General features: G+C 44.8%; 1 protein-coding gene across 1 annotated transcript; it reads right to left on the bottom strand.

Annotated features, from left to right (window-relative positions):
- Nucleotides 1–571: 571 nt before the first annotated feature.
- EIF4E2 (eukaryotic translation initiation factor 4E family member 2) lies at nt 572–19472 on the bottom strand (the record flags this gene model as incomplete). The annotated part of the gene is made up of 6 exons (XM_010168270.1): nt 572–1057; nt 12069–12205; nt 12294–12446; nt 15364–15468; nt 17904–18038; nt 19358–19472. Coding segments are annotated over 6 exons (685 nt in total), but the record flags the coding sequence as incomplete, so codon positions are not given.
- Between the last annotated feature and the right edge of the window lie 400 nt (nt 19473–19872).

Below are 19872 nucleotides of genomic sequence, written 5' to 3' on the forward strand. Positions count from 1 at the left end.
TTTCATGCAGCTATAAGCAGCAGCCTGGGCCATGGCCCTCTTCTGCTACACCTACTGGGGGTCCAGTTTCTCAGAAGGCTGGAGACTTGCAAACCCCAGTGCACCCCAGAAGCACACATGACCCTGCATTTAGTCTTTCCTTGGATCCAACGCAGGGCAGCACTGCCAGCTCTCCCCTGAGACAGTCACAGTTGAGGCACCTAAGTGACACCAAATACCTCTTTGTCCTAGTTTAGGGGAAGCGTGTATCCCTCTCCCCAACACAAAGGGGTGGGTGTAAGGCACTGCTATCCTGGGAGTATGAATAAAGGGTAAATACAAAGCAAGCACCTCATTTCTTAAGCAAGATGTGACATCTTGAACTCCTCTGTCCATGTAACTCCACACATACAGCAAAGTTTGGCCACCACTGGCATTTGGGGTGCTTTGTTGCTTCATGGAGGTGGGCAGCTCAGGGGAATATGCTTTATGGAGCTGGCAGAAGCAGGCCTGGGCCCTTAGCACAGCCTAGAGAAATACCATTCCATCGATATTTAGACAGAGTCAAAAAAAAAAAAAAAAAGAGACTGAAAGAAACAAAGAGACCCAATAATTTATTGGCAGAGCTGAAAGGGGGCATTTGAAAACCATAGGGCTGACTCTCAACTGGGAAGCTCCTCCCAGCTGCAGAGAGATTTATAATACTGGTATCCCTCAGCAAAAGGCTCTGACGTTGAGGCAGAATCCCAGAGATCCTGCATGTCATGTAGAGAAAGAGAGGAAAGTGCTGCAAGATGCGGCCCCAAGGGCACGCTGCTAATTGAAAGGTTGGCCTCCCGCCCCACTGCTAAAAAAAAGTTTGTGTATGACAAAATCAGCCTCTATTGTCACCGCTGCTGGAGGGCTTCAGATGGATCCTTCCTCCAAGGAGGAGTGCGAGAGAGTGGCCCATGAGTCCCTTCAGACGTCGGGGGGCACTGGTGGAGACCTCTCAGTGCTTTCAACACAGACAGAGGAGCTTAGTGCCAACTCTTGTTCTCACAACGTGATTTTTGTGTTTCGAAAGCTTGAATTATCCCTGGAAAACAGAGGGAAGAAAGGTTAAGGGTGTGCATTCCTTCAGATCACAGCACCTCCCCATTCCACCCACCACAGCTACCAGTGTTGCCATCCCAGTATGTCACTCAAATCAATGCTTGTTAAACCTTCTAAGCAGATCTGCTTTCTAACTAGAGACTTTTCACATAAGTCAACCTGCTGCTCCAGAACCCTTGCAGAGCACAGGCAGATTCTGGTTCATCCCCGTTCAGTGGGAAGAAAAACGTGCCATCTCCTGTGAGCAAAGGGTATAATAGACCCTAGAAAACTCCCTGGTAGATTTTGGTGTTTAAACAATTTGCAAGATCTCTTCTTTCCCAAACATACGTCCTCAGGGATTCTGCTTGGAGCACAAATATACCGTCAGTCCGACCTTCTCCTCCTGTCCCTCGTATTTATGCTCCTGTTGTCATGCTGTCAACAAGTCTAGCTCTGTGGTCTTTCCTACCTTAAAAGAATATCTAATCTGAAAAGGAGGTTTCCCTCAAGTTTATATAGAGGAGTTTCTTCAGCAGCTTTTACTCACATGAGTACAGTCATGTGAGTCTCAGGGGCTACCGACAAAGAAAGGACCTTCACTTGTGTAGTCTTACAGCACATGGCAGCAATTGAAGATGGGGCAGAAAACACAGAAACCTGTGTTAATGCTCACTGCTGGCCTGGGAGCAGCAGCAACAGGCAAAGTATATTATCACATTAATAGAAAGATGCTATGGGTTTTAAACTCAAACAGATATAAATGAGATTACAATTATTTTAAGAGGATAGGTTTGGCAGCTCTTCCCGTAACAGGGATGGGGCAGTAAGTTGCCCAAACCAAACACCTAGGGATGCCCCAGCACATACCACATCAAATCAGCAGAGCTGTTGTTGAAGAGCAAAGGCAGCAGCTTCAGAAGCAAGGTGCTCTGCAGGACTGTAAAATCCTGCTCAAACCCTTGAGCTAACATTGTGTGCTGCCACGAGCTGCACGGTAGCTGTAACACCACAGCACAGTGCATGCTGGAACACCTCCAGGAGGCGGGCTGGAGAGCTGAAGGAGCAGAAGGAAGTGAAAAACGCTCTTTATAGAGTTAAACAAGTTATTCTGCTGTGACATGACAGCAAAAACCATGCTGGAGGCCATCTGCAGAAAACTGGCGTTCACCTTTGCACTTGCCAGGAAACATTTAGGAACATGACTCAGGATTCATTAACTGGATTCCAGTTAATTTGCAACAAGGGTTTGGCCTTCCATCCCATACTGTACTTTCATCCATGCCATCCACCTCAGGAGGCCAGCCCACTCCAGTTAGCTCTTTCTTGGACAGGTTTCTGTATTTCTCCTCCTTTCACCTTTAGCAGGGTACCCCAGGCCCTCTGCTCATCACTACTCTCCCTGCTCAAAAGAGGTAACCCAATACAGTTGGGTCACTCTTTTCCTATACAGCTGGCACATTTACTGCCTCCTGAGACTGCTATTTCACAAAGTGAGCTGGTTTCTTCTTCTGGAAGGTCACTTGAATGCCATTAACAATAACAACACTACTAGGTGCCTGTATAACATTCTGTAACCATTGATCCTCACAAAAAGCCAAATCTGTGAGGAAAAATAGGTATTATTTTTAGCCATGACTTCAGATCATGCTAAGATAACACTGCTTGCCCAAAGGTGTGGAGGGAGGTTTTGGGCTCCCCAGTGGCCCCCTGGAGATCAGCTGTGTTGGAGCAGCTACGTACCAGCATGGGGTGGGAACTGGGAAATGTAACGCTACCTTCCAGCGGGTTCCTCTGCTCTGGCACTCGGCAATGCAGGAACCCCAGTTGGCTACAACCAAACTCAACTCTCATTGCCAGGCCTCCTGCTAGCCCTTTGTAAGGAACGGGCCTGACATCAGGGAAGTGGGCACTGGGAGGATAAAACCATCTGAGCTGCGTGGCTCACAATGGCACTGAGCTCACCTTGGCTGTTTTCTCTGCATATGGTCGGTTGCCACTACCAGAAGTAGCAGGTGGTTTTATCTCATTAGCCACAGCATTATTATTTCTAAATACAGTAGCTACTGTGTGTCCTTCCTGAACAAGCTTTTATTGACAGATTAATTTATTCTGCTCCAGCCCACTGTCAAGAGCAAAGGCACATATGCCAAGCTCCAGGCGCCTCGCTCAGTGTCCATCACATGGATGTGCTTCGCATTCATTTACCACTCCGTATCTGCTTACAGTCAACCCTAGGCAACAGACCCAAGCTGAAGACATACCTCTCAGCCTCCTGGGACCAGGTCTGGGATACTCGTGCCTTGCACAGAGGAAGGACACATTAGCAAAATAGCACACAGCATATCACAACAGAGAATGCTGAGTGAATGGAGATCGCAGTGAATGTTGGTGTCTTTGGTAAAAAAAAAATTAAAAAATCATTTTGACCTTTGGGAAATGGTCAAAATGGGCCCATCACCAGGCTCATAAGACAATACAACATGCCAGCCCACGGGAAGAAGGTTGGAAGCTGAGAGGTATGCCATGAAGTCCCATAGGAAGAAAGATGAGGCCCTACCCTGGATGTGACAGAGGGAGGGAGAGCGTTCGATCAGCGGCCACTGCTGTTCACCAGGCCATGAAACTCCTCCCAGGCCCTGGCAAGCCAGAGGGAAAAAAAAAATAAAAAAAATGAAACAAAACCCAAAAAAACCCCCAGCACTTCAGATCAAAGGCTTCTTCACTTTTAACGAGAGCAGAGACATTCAATGGCGTTTGAAAGGCACTTGTCTTCAGAGAGCAAGGCAATATTCTCTGATAGCCCTAGTGGATAGAAGCATCCTTAAAACCCAGCCAAACATCTGACAGTGCAAGGCAGCTTTAACGTTCTGCACAGACATGAAGCGTTCCCACTGGCTGCTGGTGATATAGCCACATTAATACCCAGAGACAGGTATGACCTTCCCAGTCACAAACGGAGGATCCATTTCCTATCGCTGATAAAACAGACGATGTTACGTCTTTCTGGAGGATTATCATGTTCCTTGGCTGGTTAAATTCAGCCAGTTACAAGCCTCACGCTTCACCACATACCTGCATATGTAGGAATCCCCCCCAAAAGTGGCTTCTTGTAATGCCACACAGCTTAATTATTAGGAAATTCTTCGATCAGGCAGCAGAATCCATTTGTTATTAGAAAGTCGCATTTCCTATTGCAAGCCTGCATTGTTAATGACGACCCAGTAAAAACACTACAGCTATTTGAAATGAGAATGTTTTCAGACAGGTTAGAGGGACAGGCCAAACGCTGCATTCCCTGGTGGAGAATGTTACTGACGGATGAAGCTAGCAGACTGAAAAATTGCTGTCTGTTTTATGAAGGCAGCATACTGAAAGCCCTCTCAGGGAAAAGATGCCGAGGTTAAAGCGAGCATGACTATTATCTTCTGGGATCAGAGACATTAAAAGAACCTCACAGTTCTCCATGCCCAGAAGAACAGTGCTGGTGCCTACAGCACATGCCAAGCCATTTACTGAACCCAGAGAGTCCTGTGGAGCTGGAGGGACCTTAAAAGGAACCCAGGTCAGTCACAAGCCCAGACTGTCCTGCAGATTTTGTTGCTGGTACTTAGATGTGGTACCTCACATCTCGTTTTCTTGGTTACCCCATCAGGCCACTGCAACACGACAGAAGAGTCCAGAAAAGGAAATTCTGTATTAGTCAGCATCTGTGCCAAAAATGGACCCCTAACTGGCTCTTACCTGAGCCTCAAAGAGTCAAGCTCCTCATCACCATTTGCAAAAGCAGCTCAGTTGTCATATGCTCTTTCCCAGCAAAGTCATAGCCCAAATAAAAACAGAGTACACTGGCAGAGTGCCTGCCATGTACTCCACAAGACTGTACACCACACACAAGCCAAGAAGCTTGTCACTGCGGTGTACAGTTTGGAACTTGTGACACTGCCTTCCCAGACCACAGGACAGCAAATCCCCCTTTTGAAGGTGCCGAAGGCAAAACCCTAAGGATCACTGACTTCAGCACCACCAGTACAAGTCTGGTGAGCGGCAAAAAACTTCAGCTCTTCCCAGTTCAAAACAGCTCTGTGAAAACTTCCAAGAAGCAACTAAATCTCCATAGCCCCCCTGAGTCACAGGCTCCTGTGAACTACCAAGGTGATCAGCTGGTCTAAGAGAGTCCTTATCGACAGCTGGTTCTCTCCTCTGTCTCCCTCCATCCCTGGTAGCTCAAAATCCTCCTGATCTTGACTAGGATGGACAAGTAACAGTCATCCATGGGAGTCCCAAAGCAACATCGTATCTCTAGCTGACCCTCAGACATGAGCCCTTGAAGCCAAAGGAAACCTGAGGGAAAAAGACAGCAAAGATTGCTGTAGATGTGACAGGAGAGCACACAGGACAGCTCTGGTGCATTAGTGCACCTGCCTTCCCTCAATACCCAGTTGGGAAAACACAGGGCAAAACCAAAGGTGAATGGTCCACAGAAGAAGGACCAGCTGATGCATCTCTCAGATGATTGCTGAGGTCAGATCTGCAATTCAGCTTGACATACAGCAGCACACTGCTTGCAGGACAGGCAAAGCCACAACTGACTCATTCTAAGCAAGGTAGCAGCACAGAGGCCCCTAAATGGGAACCTTCCCCACCAAGTCTCCCCTGACACTGCACTCTTCATGGCCAAGAAATCTTGCAGAGAAAGGAAAACTACCTGTGCCACCCAGTCAGCACATGGTACCAGACACTGTAGGTACAACTGCTTCCCTCCAGAAGAAAGTTAGGGGGAAGAGGAACTCTTGAGCTGAAGCCCTCTTAACTGCTGACTACAGACTGGAAAGCTATGCACATCTCCAGCCTTGCTAAAGTCTCTACCTTCAAATCTTCCCTCCAACCTCCCATGCCTTGTATTTCTACCACAGTGCCATCACCCATAATCACATCTTCTCTTTCCTCTCCCACAGTTCTCCCAAAACTCATAACTTCTGTTCTCTGCAGAGGGACAACAAGGGCAGATTAATTGTCAACTTAATTGATAATTCATTGCCCCTTTCAAACCAAGGAGTTTCCTGTTCCAACATCCCAATAACATCATACATATATTCCTTCAGCTGCCAAGTCCTTCTCACAGACATACAGAAAAAGCTCTTCCAGCCAAGAATTTTTAAGCCAAGACCCTCATTTATATTATAGTACTAATTACTCCAACTATCTGCTGACTTGACTGAAAAAATCTACCAGGATGTGTCTGTCCTAATGCACCTAAACTCTGCTAGCAGAGCAAACTGCTCTCCATTTCGTACCAAACAAGGCTGCCAGTTAATTTTGTCTGGCAGAATCTTTACGACCTGTGACGTGCCAAAGGCTCAGTGCCAGAGAGTCTAAGAGGTTATTTTTATGTATAGACATTTTTAGTACCTGATTGCTATACTGTCTGTGCAGCGATCAGATACTCAGTGAATTGATCCCCAACACTTAAGCTATTCCCATTGAACAGACGGGAAATGGAAACATTAGCAGGCTAAATAAAGCCAGAGCGAGCTGTTCTTCCACACTCATTCCTGACCCACAACTCTTGAAACTTCTCACCTTCTCTCCCACTGTCCAGGGTCAGGACCCAGGCCAGGCTCCCTTTATCCCCATCAAGTAAGTTGGGGGAAAAATGCAAAAAGGAGCCACTATGGGAGACTCCAGCAATGAGAGAAACAGCAGCCACAGCTGCTTCAAGGGACTTCCCAAGTCACCATTGTGCAAGCTGCACTTGCTGTTTTCGCCAACCACCTTCCATCTTTAAGTCCTGGCAGTTCCCCTTCAGTATTTCCCTGTGCAGCTCTGCTTCCTTACCATCTCCTTCCCCAGCTAAAAAAGGAGGCAGAGAGCTCACAGTGCACGCTACCCTCACAACAGTCACCAAGGGCTGTCCCAGCACACTGACTGCTCACTGCACTCTGCAGGTCTGGTGTCCAGAACAGTACAGCCTCTTCCTGGGTGCTCCCCATGCTCTATCAGAGTGTTTGGGATTTGTTCAAAGACAGTCAAGTACTTTGTGACAGGCCTGAAACCCAGAAACTTTAAAAAAATCTAGGATATCATTCTAGCCTGAAATAATTCTTTCACATATCTGGCAGTATTGGTAGCAAAGGCAAATAGGGAAGCCACCGTGACTTTGAAATGAACACATCTGAACTGACCTCCTGGAAAAGAAACATGAAATAAACGGGTTATAGTAACTTCTTTGGTAAGAGGCAGGCCACAAAGATAAGGAAGCCTTTGACAAAGTCAGGGACATTTCTGAATAAAGCACACTACGGTGATGGAGAACGAATCAATGAATCCATCATTTCAAAGCCCAGGTCTACGGAAGTGCTCTTAGACTTACAGCACCTGGAAATGTTACCGGAATTGGAGAATGGAGTGATAAATTAATTAAGCCAATATTGCAGAGACTTAGGAGAAGAGGAGAGCTCTCAGATCTGGAACCTCATCACTCTCCTCTAGCTTTTATTCCTGCTCTCAGACTTGAAGGAATGAGGGTGAAACAATGCAGCTCTCTAGAGCTGGTAAGACCCAAGGCAACCTGCCTTCCACCAACAGGCGTGAGACAGTGTGGGTGGGTCCCATCTACAAACCATGTAACTTCAGACAAGGTTAACCCTGCCCACACCACTTATGACACAGTCAAAGACAAAGATGACACAACCAGGACAGCAGCATTGAGGAGTTCTTCTAAGGTCTTGGAAATTAGCAAGCAAATGGAAACCAGTGGTATAAAACCATAACAGAGTTACAGAATGAGCTGAACTCTGATGTAACAACAAGGGAGACCTCTCAAGCACCCCACCACCAGCTTACTGTCTCACAAACACTGGTCTTGCCAAACACCTGACACTTCCATGTGGATTTCTCTTCCTCATTCCTCACTTTTTTGCCCCTGCTCTCTTCTTACAGTGCATACCCTTATTCCCTCCATAGGGTATCCCCTTGTTTCCTAGCTAAAATATAGTCTGAGGCCATTTCCTCCACCTGCCTGCAGTGAAGTGATCCCCGTGCCAGCCCTATTAAGATCAACCATTCTTCTCATTTACTCGAGCCATCCCATTAGTTATCAGTGGTGACTTTGAAAGGAAAGGGGAGTTTTATACCCTGCTCAGCTCTCACTGCAGCAGGCACTTAAAAATAACTGAAGCTTTGTTTTCAGAAAAAGCAGCCTTGCTTTAGAGCTGACAGGATGATCCATAAAGTCACACAGCAACCAAAATATTTCCAGTCCAGTCTGCTCAGCAGCAGCCTGCTGTACGGCCACAGGTCTGGTCTCTCCTGGCATATGAAGCAATGTTGTTGAATTTGCCTGGGATGCCTGGATGGTGCTGCAGGTGGAAGCTCTCAACACAGGAGATGGTCACTAACCACACAGTTACCAGTGTGGAAAAGGCAGGCTGATAACCCCAGGTAGGGCAAAAGTGTATGCAAGACAGACAAGCATTTCAGACTGCAATGCTGAAAAATCAAAACTTTACAGGATCCCTTCCCCTCTCCCAACTGCAGTTCACTCACTACAGATATCTGAATATTTTCAGTGGCTTCACTGAGACATGACCAGGCTGTGGCCAGCAATATTTTCCTTTCAAAAAAAGCACAGTACACTTCCTAAGGCAGTAAAAGTAAGAGGTCATTATTTTTTTTTTCTTAATTCCAAACCACAGGGAGTGCCACTGTCCATAACCCACAGTCACTGCGGGACCATGTCACCTCCAAGGTTAACAACACTGATGAGCAGAACCTATGAAGTGGTTCACTACATCCGAGTGCACCTCTCTCAGTCCACCTCCGAGGGAACAAAGAGAAGCGATTTCTCTCCAGCTACTGAAACAGAGTAGCCCACAGAATGTCACATAGGTTCTTTTCAGGTGCTCAGCATTGTAACATCTAAGGTACTATAAATCCCCTGGAATTAAGCAGAGTCCAAGAGATTGCTCTAGCTCTTCTAGCAAGATTGGAAATTAATACAGACTAGGCTGACCCTTCCACTCACTGGGATTTAGGCAGCTTGTCAATATCAAAAGCAAGAGAAAGGACAAACACAGGAAAATTGCAATGAAAGATCTGCTTATCTAGCTAAATGCACAAGCCTCACCACTGAAAGCAGAAAGGACAGAATGCAGAATAGCTCCTTGGAATAGCTGTGAAGCAACAGATACTTTTCAAACGCAGCTTGGCAGTACCACTGCTTTCTGAAACAAAGGGGGCTGCAGCCTTACTGACAACTCATGAAAAATGGTGTCTAAAAATGAGTTAATACAAAATGCATCACCACAAAAGGAACGTATAAAACCTGTAACATGGCTCAGGTTCCAGAGTGAGGGGCATGCTAGCAATTTCTACAGAAACGTTCATTTACAGTGTGTCAAAAGCTAATCCAGGTCAATTCACTACCTAAAAGTCGAGGTTTTGAGAAATGTCTGTTCTTTTCTTGCTAAGCGTGCTCCCTCCCCAAAGCACAATCAATGCCAATCAAACCCTGCACATGAGCAGAGCTCTAGTGGAGAGATGCAGCCCATACAAATGAAAAATGCCACGAGCCCCTCTAGAAAGGCAGCCCTGACAAAGCCTACAGCACGGCTCTTCCATTAGAGCCTTTCATAAAACACAGCCAGAGTGTGAATGTAGAGTGCTAGCTAGAAAGCCCTCCCGAGTCATCAATCACATGGTACATGCGCAGCCTAAGTGGAGTTTATTCATGACGGACAGTATTTCAGCAGGGCTTGATAGATGGGTGAGGAAAAGGAGACAGACTTTATGGAGGATAGAAATAGTTACACAAGAGATTCTTCATTAGTGAGAGAACCTTAATGATATGAAGCATGGCCAAGCAGAGTCAGACTGAAAGCTGGGGCTGTCCTGCTCTTCTCTGTCAACAAAACAGGCACCGTCACCTCTCTGCAGCTGCGGCCGCTTGCTGCCTGCTGGTACCAGGCAAGAAAGGCACAAGAAGTCGGTCCACACATCACCACACAGAAACTCCACTGACAAGCAGTTCTGCTCTGAATTTACACTAGTGCCATTAGAAGGAGATGTTGGACAGCACTACAATCAGACTGCTGCAGCTCAAGCAAGGCAATGGAAAAAAAAAGAGCTCTCATGATCCCCTACGCAGAAGAAGGTTAATTGCTTAGATCTACCTCACTAGGACACCATCAAACCAACACCCGACTATCCCTCCTACCCACAGGAGAATAAGTGGGAGACAAGCCAGTCTGCCCCTATTTAAGAACTGCTCCCAGCTGTGATCTGAGCTACCAAACATGATTCCTCCAACACCTGTTATTCTTGAACAAGCACCACAGGTCAGCAGCACAAAATGAAACTTTGATGTTATCCAGGAAGAGAGGGCAGCAAGCACGGCACGTTACGCTCTTGCAGGGAAATAAGACCACAATACTGGATGTACCATCACTCAAGGACTGACACCTGCTAGAGCCAGAACAGTTACAAACACTACTACAGCAGCATTCTCTGCCATAGGAAGTGCTGGGGGACAATAGGTTATAAGGGAAAGGCAACATCATTTCCATTCGAAACTTGCCACAGGAACCACCACCACAGCTTCGGACATGACACAGCTCTCCCTACAGAGACTGGGAGAAGTCAAACACCTCCCTCCACAAAGCTGCATCACCACAGCCCACAGTCTGCTGCTGCTCAACAGGAGTAAAATATCCTCCTAGGACGACATGAGCACTTGGCTATCTCATAACACGGACCGAGGGTCGATAGTGCCCTCTCCTGGCAAAAGGTACATGAGAAATGTAAATGGCAAAACCAGACTATATTTCAACAACAGAAGTGGGAACTTTCAGAAACCAAAGCTGCCTGGAAAAGGTTCAGTTTAATAATAATAATTTCTCCTTCCCTTCTGTTTCCCACGCACACAGGAGGGAGGTCCACATGGAACACTAGATGCCTACACGTAGTTTAAAGGACACCTCTGCATTATTGCTAGTGACCCACGCTCAAAATTGGCCACAACTAGAAGCTAGCAGTCTGCTAAAAACAGGATTATCTCACCAAACTTTGCAGCACACTGAGGACAGGGTGATTATGTGGAAAGGACAAGCTAGAATAATGAAAGGAAGTCATGAAAGGTACTTGCACCCTGATTATGGGCTAGATTAGAAAGCTCACTGCTCTATCAATGTCTTATTAATTTGTTTCACTTCTTTTTCCGGGTACACCTTTTCAAGTGTTAATTTAACCAATATGACCTAATCGGTGTATTGGCTTATAATGCACTTAAGAAAAAATGAAAAAAAAAAAAAATCTACATTATTCACCTCTAACTAATACCTACATATGCAATTTTTGTCACTTTGTGGGAAATAAAAGTTACCCTGAATGGCCTGGTATGTTAAGGTATAATAGGTTTATTTAAAAATACAGCTGTCCTCTCTGTGTACCATGATCTTCTAGTCTTGTTAAAGAGCCTCTGTCACCAGGGCCTGGAAGACTTAATATACGACGTTTATTATGATTAGAAATCATTTGTACAGCACTGTAAATTCACACAGCACTTTCCCAAGACCATTTATAAGTCTAATGGCACTATAAATCCCCGTTAGCTTCCTCACTTTACTCCTCAGAATCTCTATTTATACAAATGATCTTGTCCCTCCTGCTGCAATCTTGCCTTTGAATACATCAAGCCACGGTCCCACACTGGGCTGCCCATCCCCCAAGTGACAGGCTGGGTGGACTGCTAAAAAGCTCTGGACTATGGACTTTAAAAAAAAAAGTAAAAAAAAAAGTTTTACTATCTTTTTTAAATGTCCCTAACAGCACCACGATAATGACACAGATATTTGGCTTTCAAAGCACGCTGGCAACAAACGCTGCTGTTTGTACTACTGTTTGCAGCCAACAGCCTTAAAGCAAGAATTGGAAGACGTGCTCGTGTGCAATCTGCATCACATCGCTCAAGCATGCACGCAGCCAGCAGCAGGCCCTCCCCCTGCCACCACACGTACTTGATGCTGTCGGTGTGTGTTTTATATTCCATGATGGTGTTGGGAGGTAGGTTGAGCACCCTTCGTAACGTGTCGCGTATCCGGGCTGTCGTGGCCTGGTCGCTGGCTGTCTTGTTCCATATGGAGATGATATCCTCCTGCGGAGCAGCACGTGAGGGGTAAGGAGACGGGACTTTCTGTAGCCCCGCCAAATGGAACCACACGCCAGCTCTCAAAACCGCTTACCTGGAATCGGACAGAGACGACTGCCCCGCAGATTTCTTCCCCCACCATAAACTGTTCTCCCAACATTGCCAGAATGAGATTCTCCCAGCATCGGGACGCTAAGCCCTTTCGCAGACGGATAATCCATTTACCACCATTTTTGTTGGCATCATCCTAGGAAGAGGGGCAAGAAATTGATTTGTTTTCTTCTAGCTATTTTTCCACTTCCCACAAGACAGCGGAGTCACAGACAGGAGCAGATATTGATTGAGTGGGGCGAGGGACAGAATGGAAGTATTTTCAAGCAGAAATATTTTGCTTCTCCCCCACACAAGCAGAGAAAGAGGAATATCACTTACTTTGAATACAAAGTATTTGAAACAACGACTCTGTGTTCCAGACGAAGCTCTATGCACTGAAGACTTGAGCTCTAGTGTTTTGACCTCACTAGCAAAGACTAACACCAGCCTACGAATCTGCACGCAGAACCACAGGCAAGGACCATAAAACTATTCCTAAATCAGAGACTGGGTCCCACTTTGTCTAATCCCCTGTATATGTACTTCTGCTTCTAAAACAGGAAAAATCCCTCACCACAGAACATGGGGAAAGCAGGGAAACAGTTTGCAAAGTGATATTTAAAAGCAAGTGAAAAGTTGGTAAAACACTTCCCTTCCACATTTCCAGGAATGGGCTCACAAGTTGTGTTAATACAGAAAGGACCAGTCTGTTCTCTGGGAAGCACTGACATTTATCACATATCATACAGCTGAGTGTTTGTTCCAGACTGTGGTGACCCAGGAAAAAAATGAGAAGAGAGAGTAAAAAAAAAAATTATGCTAAGCACCCAGTCCATCACCTCAATATTGTGATTCCACATGTTTCACCTGAAAAAGAGCTGAAAACTGCTACAGACCCCTCTGCTTCACAGACTGCACACCCACAAACAGCAGCTCCTCCTCTGTGTGGAATGCTGTGGCATTCTCTTGTACAACACTGTAACTGGGAAATCTTACAAGGTGAGAGGGGAACAAATTCCATTCAAAGTCAAAAAGAGAGAGGTAAGAACAAGCCAAAGAGGTGGCAGTTAGGAAAGGAAAGGGAAGACAGGTCTAGAATAGGAACAGAGAAGAACAGAGGATAAATTCAGAGGGGACTGCACAACACAGGACATCCTTGGCCATATCATGAGCAATCCCCTCTGCCAAGCTGGGGCACAGCTGCCAGGCAAGGCAGTCCAGCCCCTCTTAATGAAACAAAGTTAACTTTATTTTAGCCCTAAAGCTTCTTCAGGGCTCAGATAAAACTAAACATCTGTGTGCTCTCAGAGACAGCAAGCGCTAACAAAGCAATCCTGACCAAACATGAGAGGCCCAGCATAACTGCAGCATTCACCAGACTCCCAGTTCTCAGGTTCGTGCTAAAGCCTGTACTGAAAGGGGAAGTCAGCTCTGGACAAACCTCAAAGCGTGGCAGCAGCCACATGCAAGGTGCAGAATCCAGATCAACACAAGTTCTACGAGTGTGGCACGCTCCCGTGAGATGCAAACTACTTTCTGATTAAGCGCCCTTGTTTTCCAAGTTGTGAACATGACACTAAGAATTAAGTGTCTATGCTTCAGCCTTTAAGCAGAGAGTCAGTTTTAACTCCTCAAACTTTCCACAATGACAAATAAGGGTAAGAAGAGAAAACGGTATTGCTCAAAATATTTTAAAGGTGGTTTAAGCAAGTTCAGGGCTAGAAAAAGAACAGTGATTGTGAGGCAGATGCTGTATTGTGTGTTTTATGGTTATTGTTGGTTTTCTTTCAGCTTAAACAAGCTTCAGTTCAGTCAAGCATTTGATTTCTCTTTACCAGAATAATAATGATCTGCAGCCCAGTAAATCACCAGGGAACATTATGCATAGCGCTTCTCACTTTACCCAGAAAAGGCACAGATGGATCTAGAAAAAGATAAGAGCTACAGAAGCGCATATATGTGTCTAGAAGAATGACAGCAAGTAAGGATTAGTTTGGAAGAGAAAGCAGCATAAACAAAGCCTTGCAAAGCAAGCAGCAAAGGGAAGGCCAGCAGCAAGATCCCAGGTCCTCTTCTATAAATACAAGAAGGGAGCTGAGCCAGAAGTAAAAAAAAAACAAAGAATCTCTTCGCCCTCATCTTAAAATGGCTACAGGGAAATGCTTTATAGAACTTCTGTTATTATTAACTTGTGAACTCTCTGGTTGACACATTATCAGAGCAGCCAGCTCACCAGGAGTCCAAAGAGGGTTAAACATTTTATATAAATTGTATTTGCAGTAACTGGCTATAAAACACCTTGCTTAAAATAATTGCCAACTAGGGTCACATATAAATTTCTCAGGACCAAGCAGCATAATTAGGTACTTCAGAGCAACACATAAAATCCTCATATTGCAAATGGTAGTGGTCATTGCTGGAAGCAAGCCAGGAACTGGAAGAATGATTTGCTGGGCAAAGATTTTTATTTTTTTTTTTCTTTTTTAACAAATTGGACAGGAATTAACAGAAGCAAACTAAGTGCCCTGGAACAAAAAAAAAAAAAAGGGCTAAGTCTTCTTTCCATCTCCAGCTTTCTGTAGAGCTGTAGGATTTTAACCTCTTCCTTCCCTGTCTGAAAAACAGTTGGTTTCTTATAACCTTTGTTGAATTCCACTTACAGAGGTCCAGCACTTCTAGAGGAAAGCCCCACACTGCTGTCACTGGACAAAGCTCTAATAGGGGACCGGTGTCTATATTAGGAGGCACAGAACTTAGTCAGGGTCCCCCTTCTTTGAGCTCCAGGCAACATTGCCAAGAGGACCCCTGGACCCACAGGCAAAGGCAGTTCTGCAACTTTTGGGGTAGTGCAGCTAGTGACTCCCTACACCTTTCCTCTCCTCTGCCAGCAAGTCACAGGACTGCTTGGTTACATGGGACAGTTCTGAAGACAAGTTCACAAAACCCAGAAGAAGGGACTGCACCCAAGACAAGCCTAGAGTGCCATTTAATAACAAGTCCCTTCACGGGAGAAGGCTCCCTCCAGAATACTCAGGGAAAATATCAAGGCAAAAATGAGAGCTCCAACTCACCTCCCACATGGGTTTGATCCCCTCTTTGAAAAGGTGGAAGTCACTATGGCCTGTCAGGTCCCCAGGACGTACCATGTGACTGTAAAACCGCCAGAACTGCTCCACCTGCAATGACACGAACCACACAATGAGGCTGCTCAAACGGTTCACAGCCAGGATTCCTATAGAAACAGGCTTCCCTTTCCACATCAGCTGGCCAGAGCCACCTTCCTCTCTTCTGTTGTACTTTCTTGTCACAAGGGTGGTGATTAGGATACCCAGAAGGCAGCGCTAGGATCAGAGCTTGGGTACCTGTTTCTGACTGGCTCCACTACCAGATGACCACTTGAAATATTCAGCAGGTGCCTCCAAAGTAATTTGGTGTTTGTCTGAAGAAATCTGTGCTAAAATAGATACCTGCTGCTCTGGAGAACAGTCCCAAACACATCTTGTAAATCCTCCTGCCCAAACTTCCAATTAGTGGATATGTGTCAAGCGTATCAGCTACAGCCAAGCCTTTCCACACCACACACATTATTCCTGCAACAACCACCGCTCCCTGCAATCGTGGAGACTGCAGGAGCCTCCAAATGAGACATTTTTGGTATTTAATTTTACTGTATCTAGGTTTTAAGACAAAAGACGCATTCTGTTGCTGGTTTAAGATCTTAGGCACCATTCAGAGCTTTTACTTAAATACCTCTTATTTCCTTTAACCATCTGCCATGGTACACTTTGACCAGTTTCCATTCTGGCACTCCTGTGTCTACTCAGACAATCTGACCTGAAGGCAAGGGAATTATCTTTTCTAATTCTTAAAAATAACATATTTATCCTTTGAGATTCTCTAGGTGAGAAAAGATTTTAGAGAGGCTGGATCTTTAAAACAAAATTAAGGCACTGGAAGAGGTTATACTAATTCCTACACTTTAAGAGGACTCTATTCAGTAAGACAATAGCTATTAAGCAGACCAACATCTGAAGCTAGAAGGGTTAAACACCATCCCACATACTTTATCAGGGACCTTAATGACTTGGTCAGCACTTAGAATTTTGCTCCAATCCCTGCCCTTTGCCATCTAAGCAGGAATTTGCTTTTATAGCCAATAAAATAATGAACAAAGGCTGAGGTGGGGTCAGAAGCAATCTATTTATGTCAGACACATCCAAATGCAGTGTGAAAATTAAATTATTACATCAAGTGAATAGGCCCTCTAGTGGTTAGCACTTAAAGCTTTTAGAGCTTTCTACTTAAAAGTGAAAAATAAAATCTGAACCCAAATTTGGGTTCAGACAACTCTTTCTGAAGCTTGTCCTTCCTTCTCCTTAAACAGAATTTGGAACCAGACAATTTAATCAAATCTGCTGGTTAGCCTCCCTCCACCCTAACTGAACTGTAGCACTTCCAACCTACAAGAGCAACCACTAAGTCTTTGCAGAAAAGAACAGACAATAGAATGTGTGAAGTTTTTCCTTTAAGGAGCTAAAAATCAATGTTAAGTCTAAACTGATTTAACAGACAGACTGAAAAGTTATTGCCAGATCATCATGCAGCCACATTTTTCATTCACTAAACTAAAAGTACTTGTTCACATGATGAGAATAGGAGCATTAACTACCCATGATCCAAACAGGCTTAGAGCTATTCTTCCTGCTCTTATCCGGGTGGATGCAATAACACAACCCAGCTGCCTGGCCAGGCATATTTTTGCAGCCTCCAGAAGGGAGAAAGGGATATTTTTACAAATACTTACATTACAGGAGATAGTGATTTACTGGTGGGCAGAATTAACATTTGCAAGGGACCCTGGAAAATCTGGACAAAATAAAAAGCAGCCAACAGACTTCCTAACCTTGAGCATGGTATTGTATGTGGTGTCTGTACAACAGAGAGACGTTCTGCTTATGTATCTTGGGATCTTAATGATGGTTTTACACTGCCAAAACCATGCAACAACCCAACACTGCCTTTTCAGGACACGCTCAATTTATTTCAGGAATAAACAAACACAAAGAGTGAAAGGGGAAAGGGAGAAGGGTTTGCCTTTTAATGAACTTCACTGCAGTATCAAACCACACCTCAGTCATTACTTCCAGATAGGCAACAGACAAGAAGCCACCAGCAGCTTTTATATACAGCATGCCAGATGCTTGTTCCAAACACAGTTTTTGTGGTGGAAATAACAGGCAGGGAGGAGGTGTATGTGGGGGATTGTACAGTCTTTGCTTCACAGCTACACTGCCTCCAGAAAAACTGTTCCTTTCTTCCCTCGTTTACCTGTCAGGTTCTTTTCCAGCTAGCAGATTTAAGCTACATGGGAGCTCTTTTCATTTTCTATTATCATTCCAGCTACCACCACTACTGTAGGCACAGATGTCTAGCACCAGGCAAAGGAAAACTGCTTAAGACACGTCACCTGCTGTAGGTAATTCAAGAACTCATATGTAAGCCACAACAAGAGGACAGTCTGCACGTGCATACCCCTAGCACACAGGGATTAAGCCAGCCACGATGACCCCACCATGGCCAAGTGACACAAGGACAACAGGGATATACTCACGGAGGCAAAAGTGCCAATCTGTTTGATGTTCTGTTCGTAACTCTGTGAGCTGGTGGGCCTCCCGGGTGTTCGTCTAGAGTACCAGAAGGTGTAATTATACTGCAAGGGGTGCTCAGCTGGCCCTGGGACAACAGCCTGCAGAACAGAAAAGCTTGCTTACACCTCACATGCTCCTCTAAAGGGGGAATGGGGAAAATTACATTCATAGCATCAGAAGTCCAGATGTTCCTGCCCTCACAGACAGGCAAGAACAACAAACAACTGATTCTCATTTTTACAGCAAAGTGCTATGTCTATTAATTGTCTGAAAAGGACGATTAGGCCAGCAGCAGCTGACTATTTCAAAGAATATTAAAAATTTGCAGTGCAGGAAAAGCTAAGGAAATAATAAAGCTCAGGAGACCATCACAAAAAAAGCAACCCTCATAATTATTAGAGGCAGCATTAATAAATTTTCCTTTAGTCCTTAGCTGTGCCTGTCTCAAAGGAAAAAAGACAAACTAAAAAAGGCAACGTGAAAGTTTTAACTTCTTTCAATTAAAGGAAAAAAAAAAAAAAAAAAGAAAAGGCACTCTCCTCCTCTGGGAAGAACAAACCCCATTTATACTAAACCATGATTCAAAAGCAATTATAACTCTTTGGTGACACCAACTCCCTTAAGCAACCAACACCCAAACTCTCTGGGAGGATTAGTCTTAGAACTTGTTATGTCAGCTTTGGCAGAACCCATCGCTAGCAGTGGGCAGTGATCATTTATTTCCAAAACACCAATTTCTGATTAAAAAGACTTCTAATGAGCATAAAAGATGCTATCAAGATCTCATTACTTAAAAGTCAAAATTGACAGAGAAAAAAAACAAACAAAAAAAAGCCCTTATCTTGTGTTATTTGATATTATTACAGGAGTTACTAGGGCTTACATCTCTGCTCTCCTCTTGCATATGGTTAAGTTTATAAGGATTGCATTACTTTAGACAGAACAGTTTTCCTAAGCACAAGATTAAAAAAAACCAACAAAACAGGAGGCATACATGCCTTCTTAACAAGGTTATGCTACACATACAGTGACCCATCTTAAGTTCTTTCAACAGTGGCACAAACACAGCTCGGTAAAGCAACTGCAAGTCACTGCTCCCTCATCATTCAATCCTTCCCCTATACTCTCTTCCAAAAAACATTTTTGGGGAAAACAAAGTTTTATTTCTCATTTCTACTCAAAAGCCTGGCAGAGCACTAGCTGCATTTGTGAAGGGATCATTCACCCCTCAGATTATATCCCTCCAAAAACCACATCAGATTATCCAAATAGTAATGTAGCCCCTCTGTCTTCATTAAAACAGTGACAGCAACCACAGCCCACCAAGACATACTTTCCTTATCCCAGAACTGAGGACTGGCTCTCTAGCAGTCCCACATCACGCCTCAGTGATGGAATACAGATGCCAGCACCATACCTTCCTCTTGGTAGTACTCTGTGGTTTCTCTCGATCATTCTTTTCCTTCTCACTGTCTTTCTGTGTGTTATTCTCCTCGTTCTGGTCATGATCTCCGCTATCATCATCTTTCAATCTGAAAAAGAAAAAGAAGAAAGTGAGTCTCATATCGTGCAGCTGAGAAGGTTCATACCAAGCCCCAGCAGTATCTGCTTCTAAGCTCCCCCGTGGTACAAGGGCCATCAGCGTTTGCAAACCTACACTTGACAACCCACACAGTAAAAACTACAACTACTTTGCATACCCAGAGTCCATCACAGGCATCTCAGGCACACATTTTTAAGCAGAAGCAAGCAACAAAATGCTTTTTTTAGAACAAACTCAAGCAGTTCATAGTAAATGTTCATCTCCCACAGAAAACCCCAGCTCCTTGTTAGGGTTCCTTACTACTCAGCAGGCAAACACGGAGACCCTTCACTGTCACTTCGCTGGTGCTCTCCCACCCAGCTCCCCAAGCCCCTAAGCCCAGCAGAGGC

This window comes from Antrostomus carolinensis, unplaced genomic scaffold (genome assembly GCF_000700745.2).
Source record: "Antrostomus carolinensis isolate BGI_N321 unplaced genomic scaffold, ASM70074v2 scaffold39075, whole genome shotgun sequence".
Taxonomy (NCBI): Eukaryota; Metazoa; Chordata; class Aves; order Caprimulgiformes; family Caprimulgidae; genus Antrostomus; species Antrostomus carolinensis.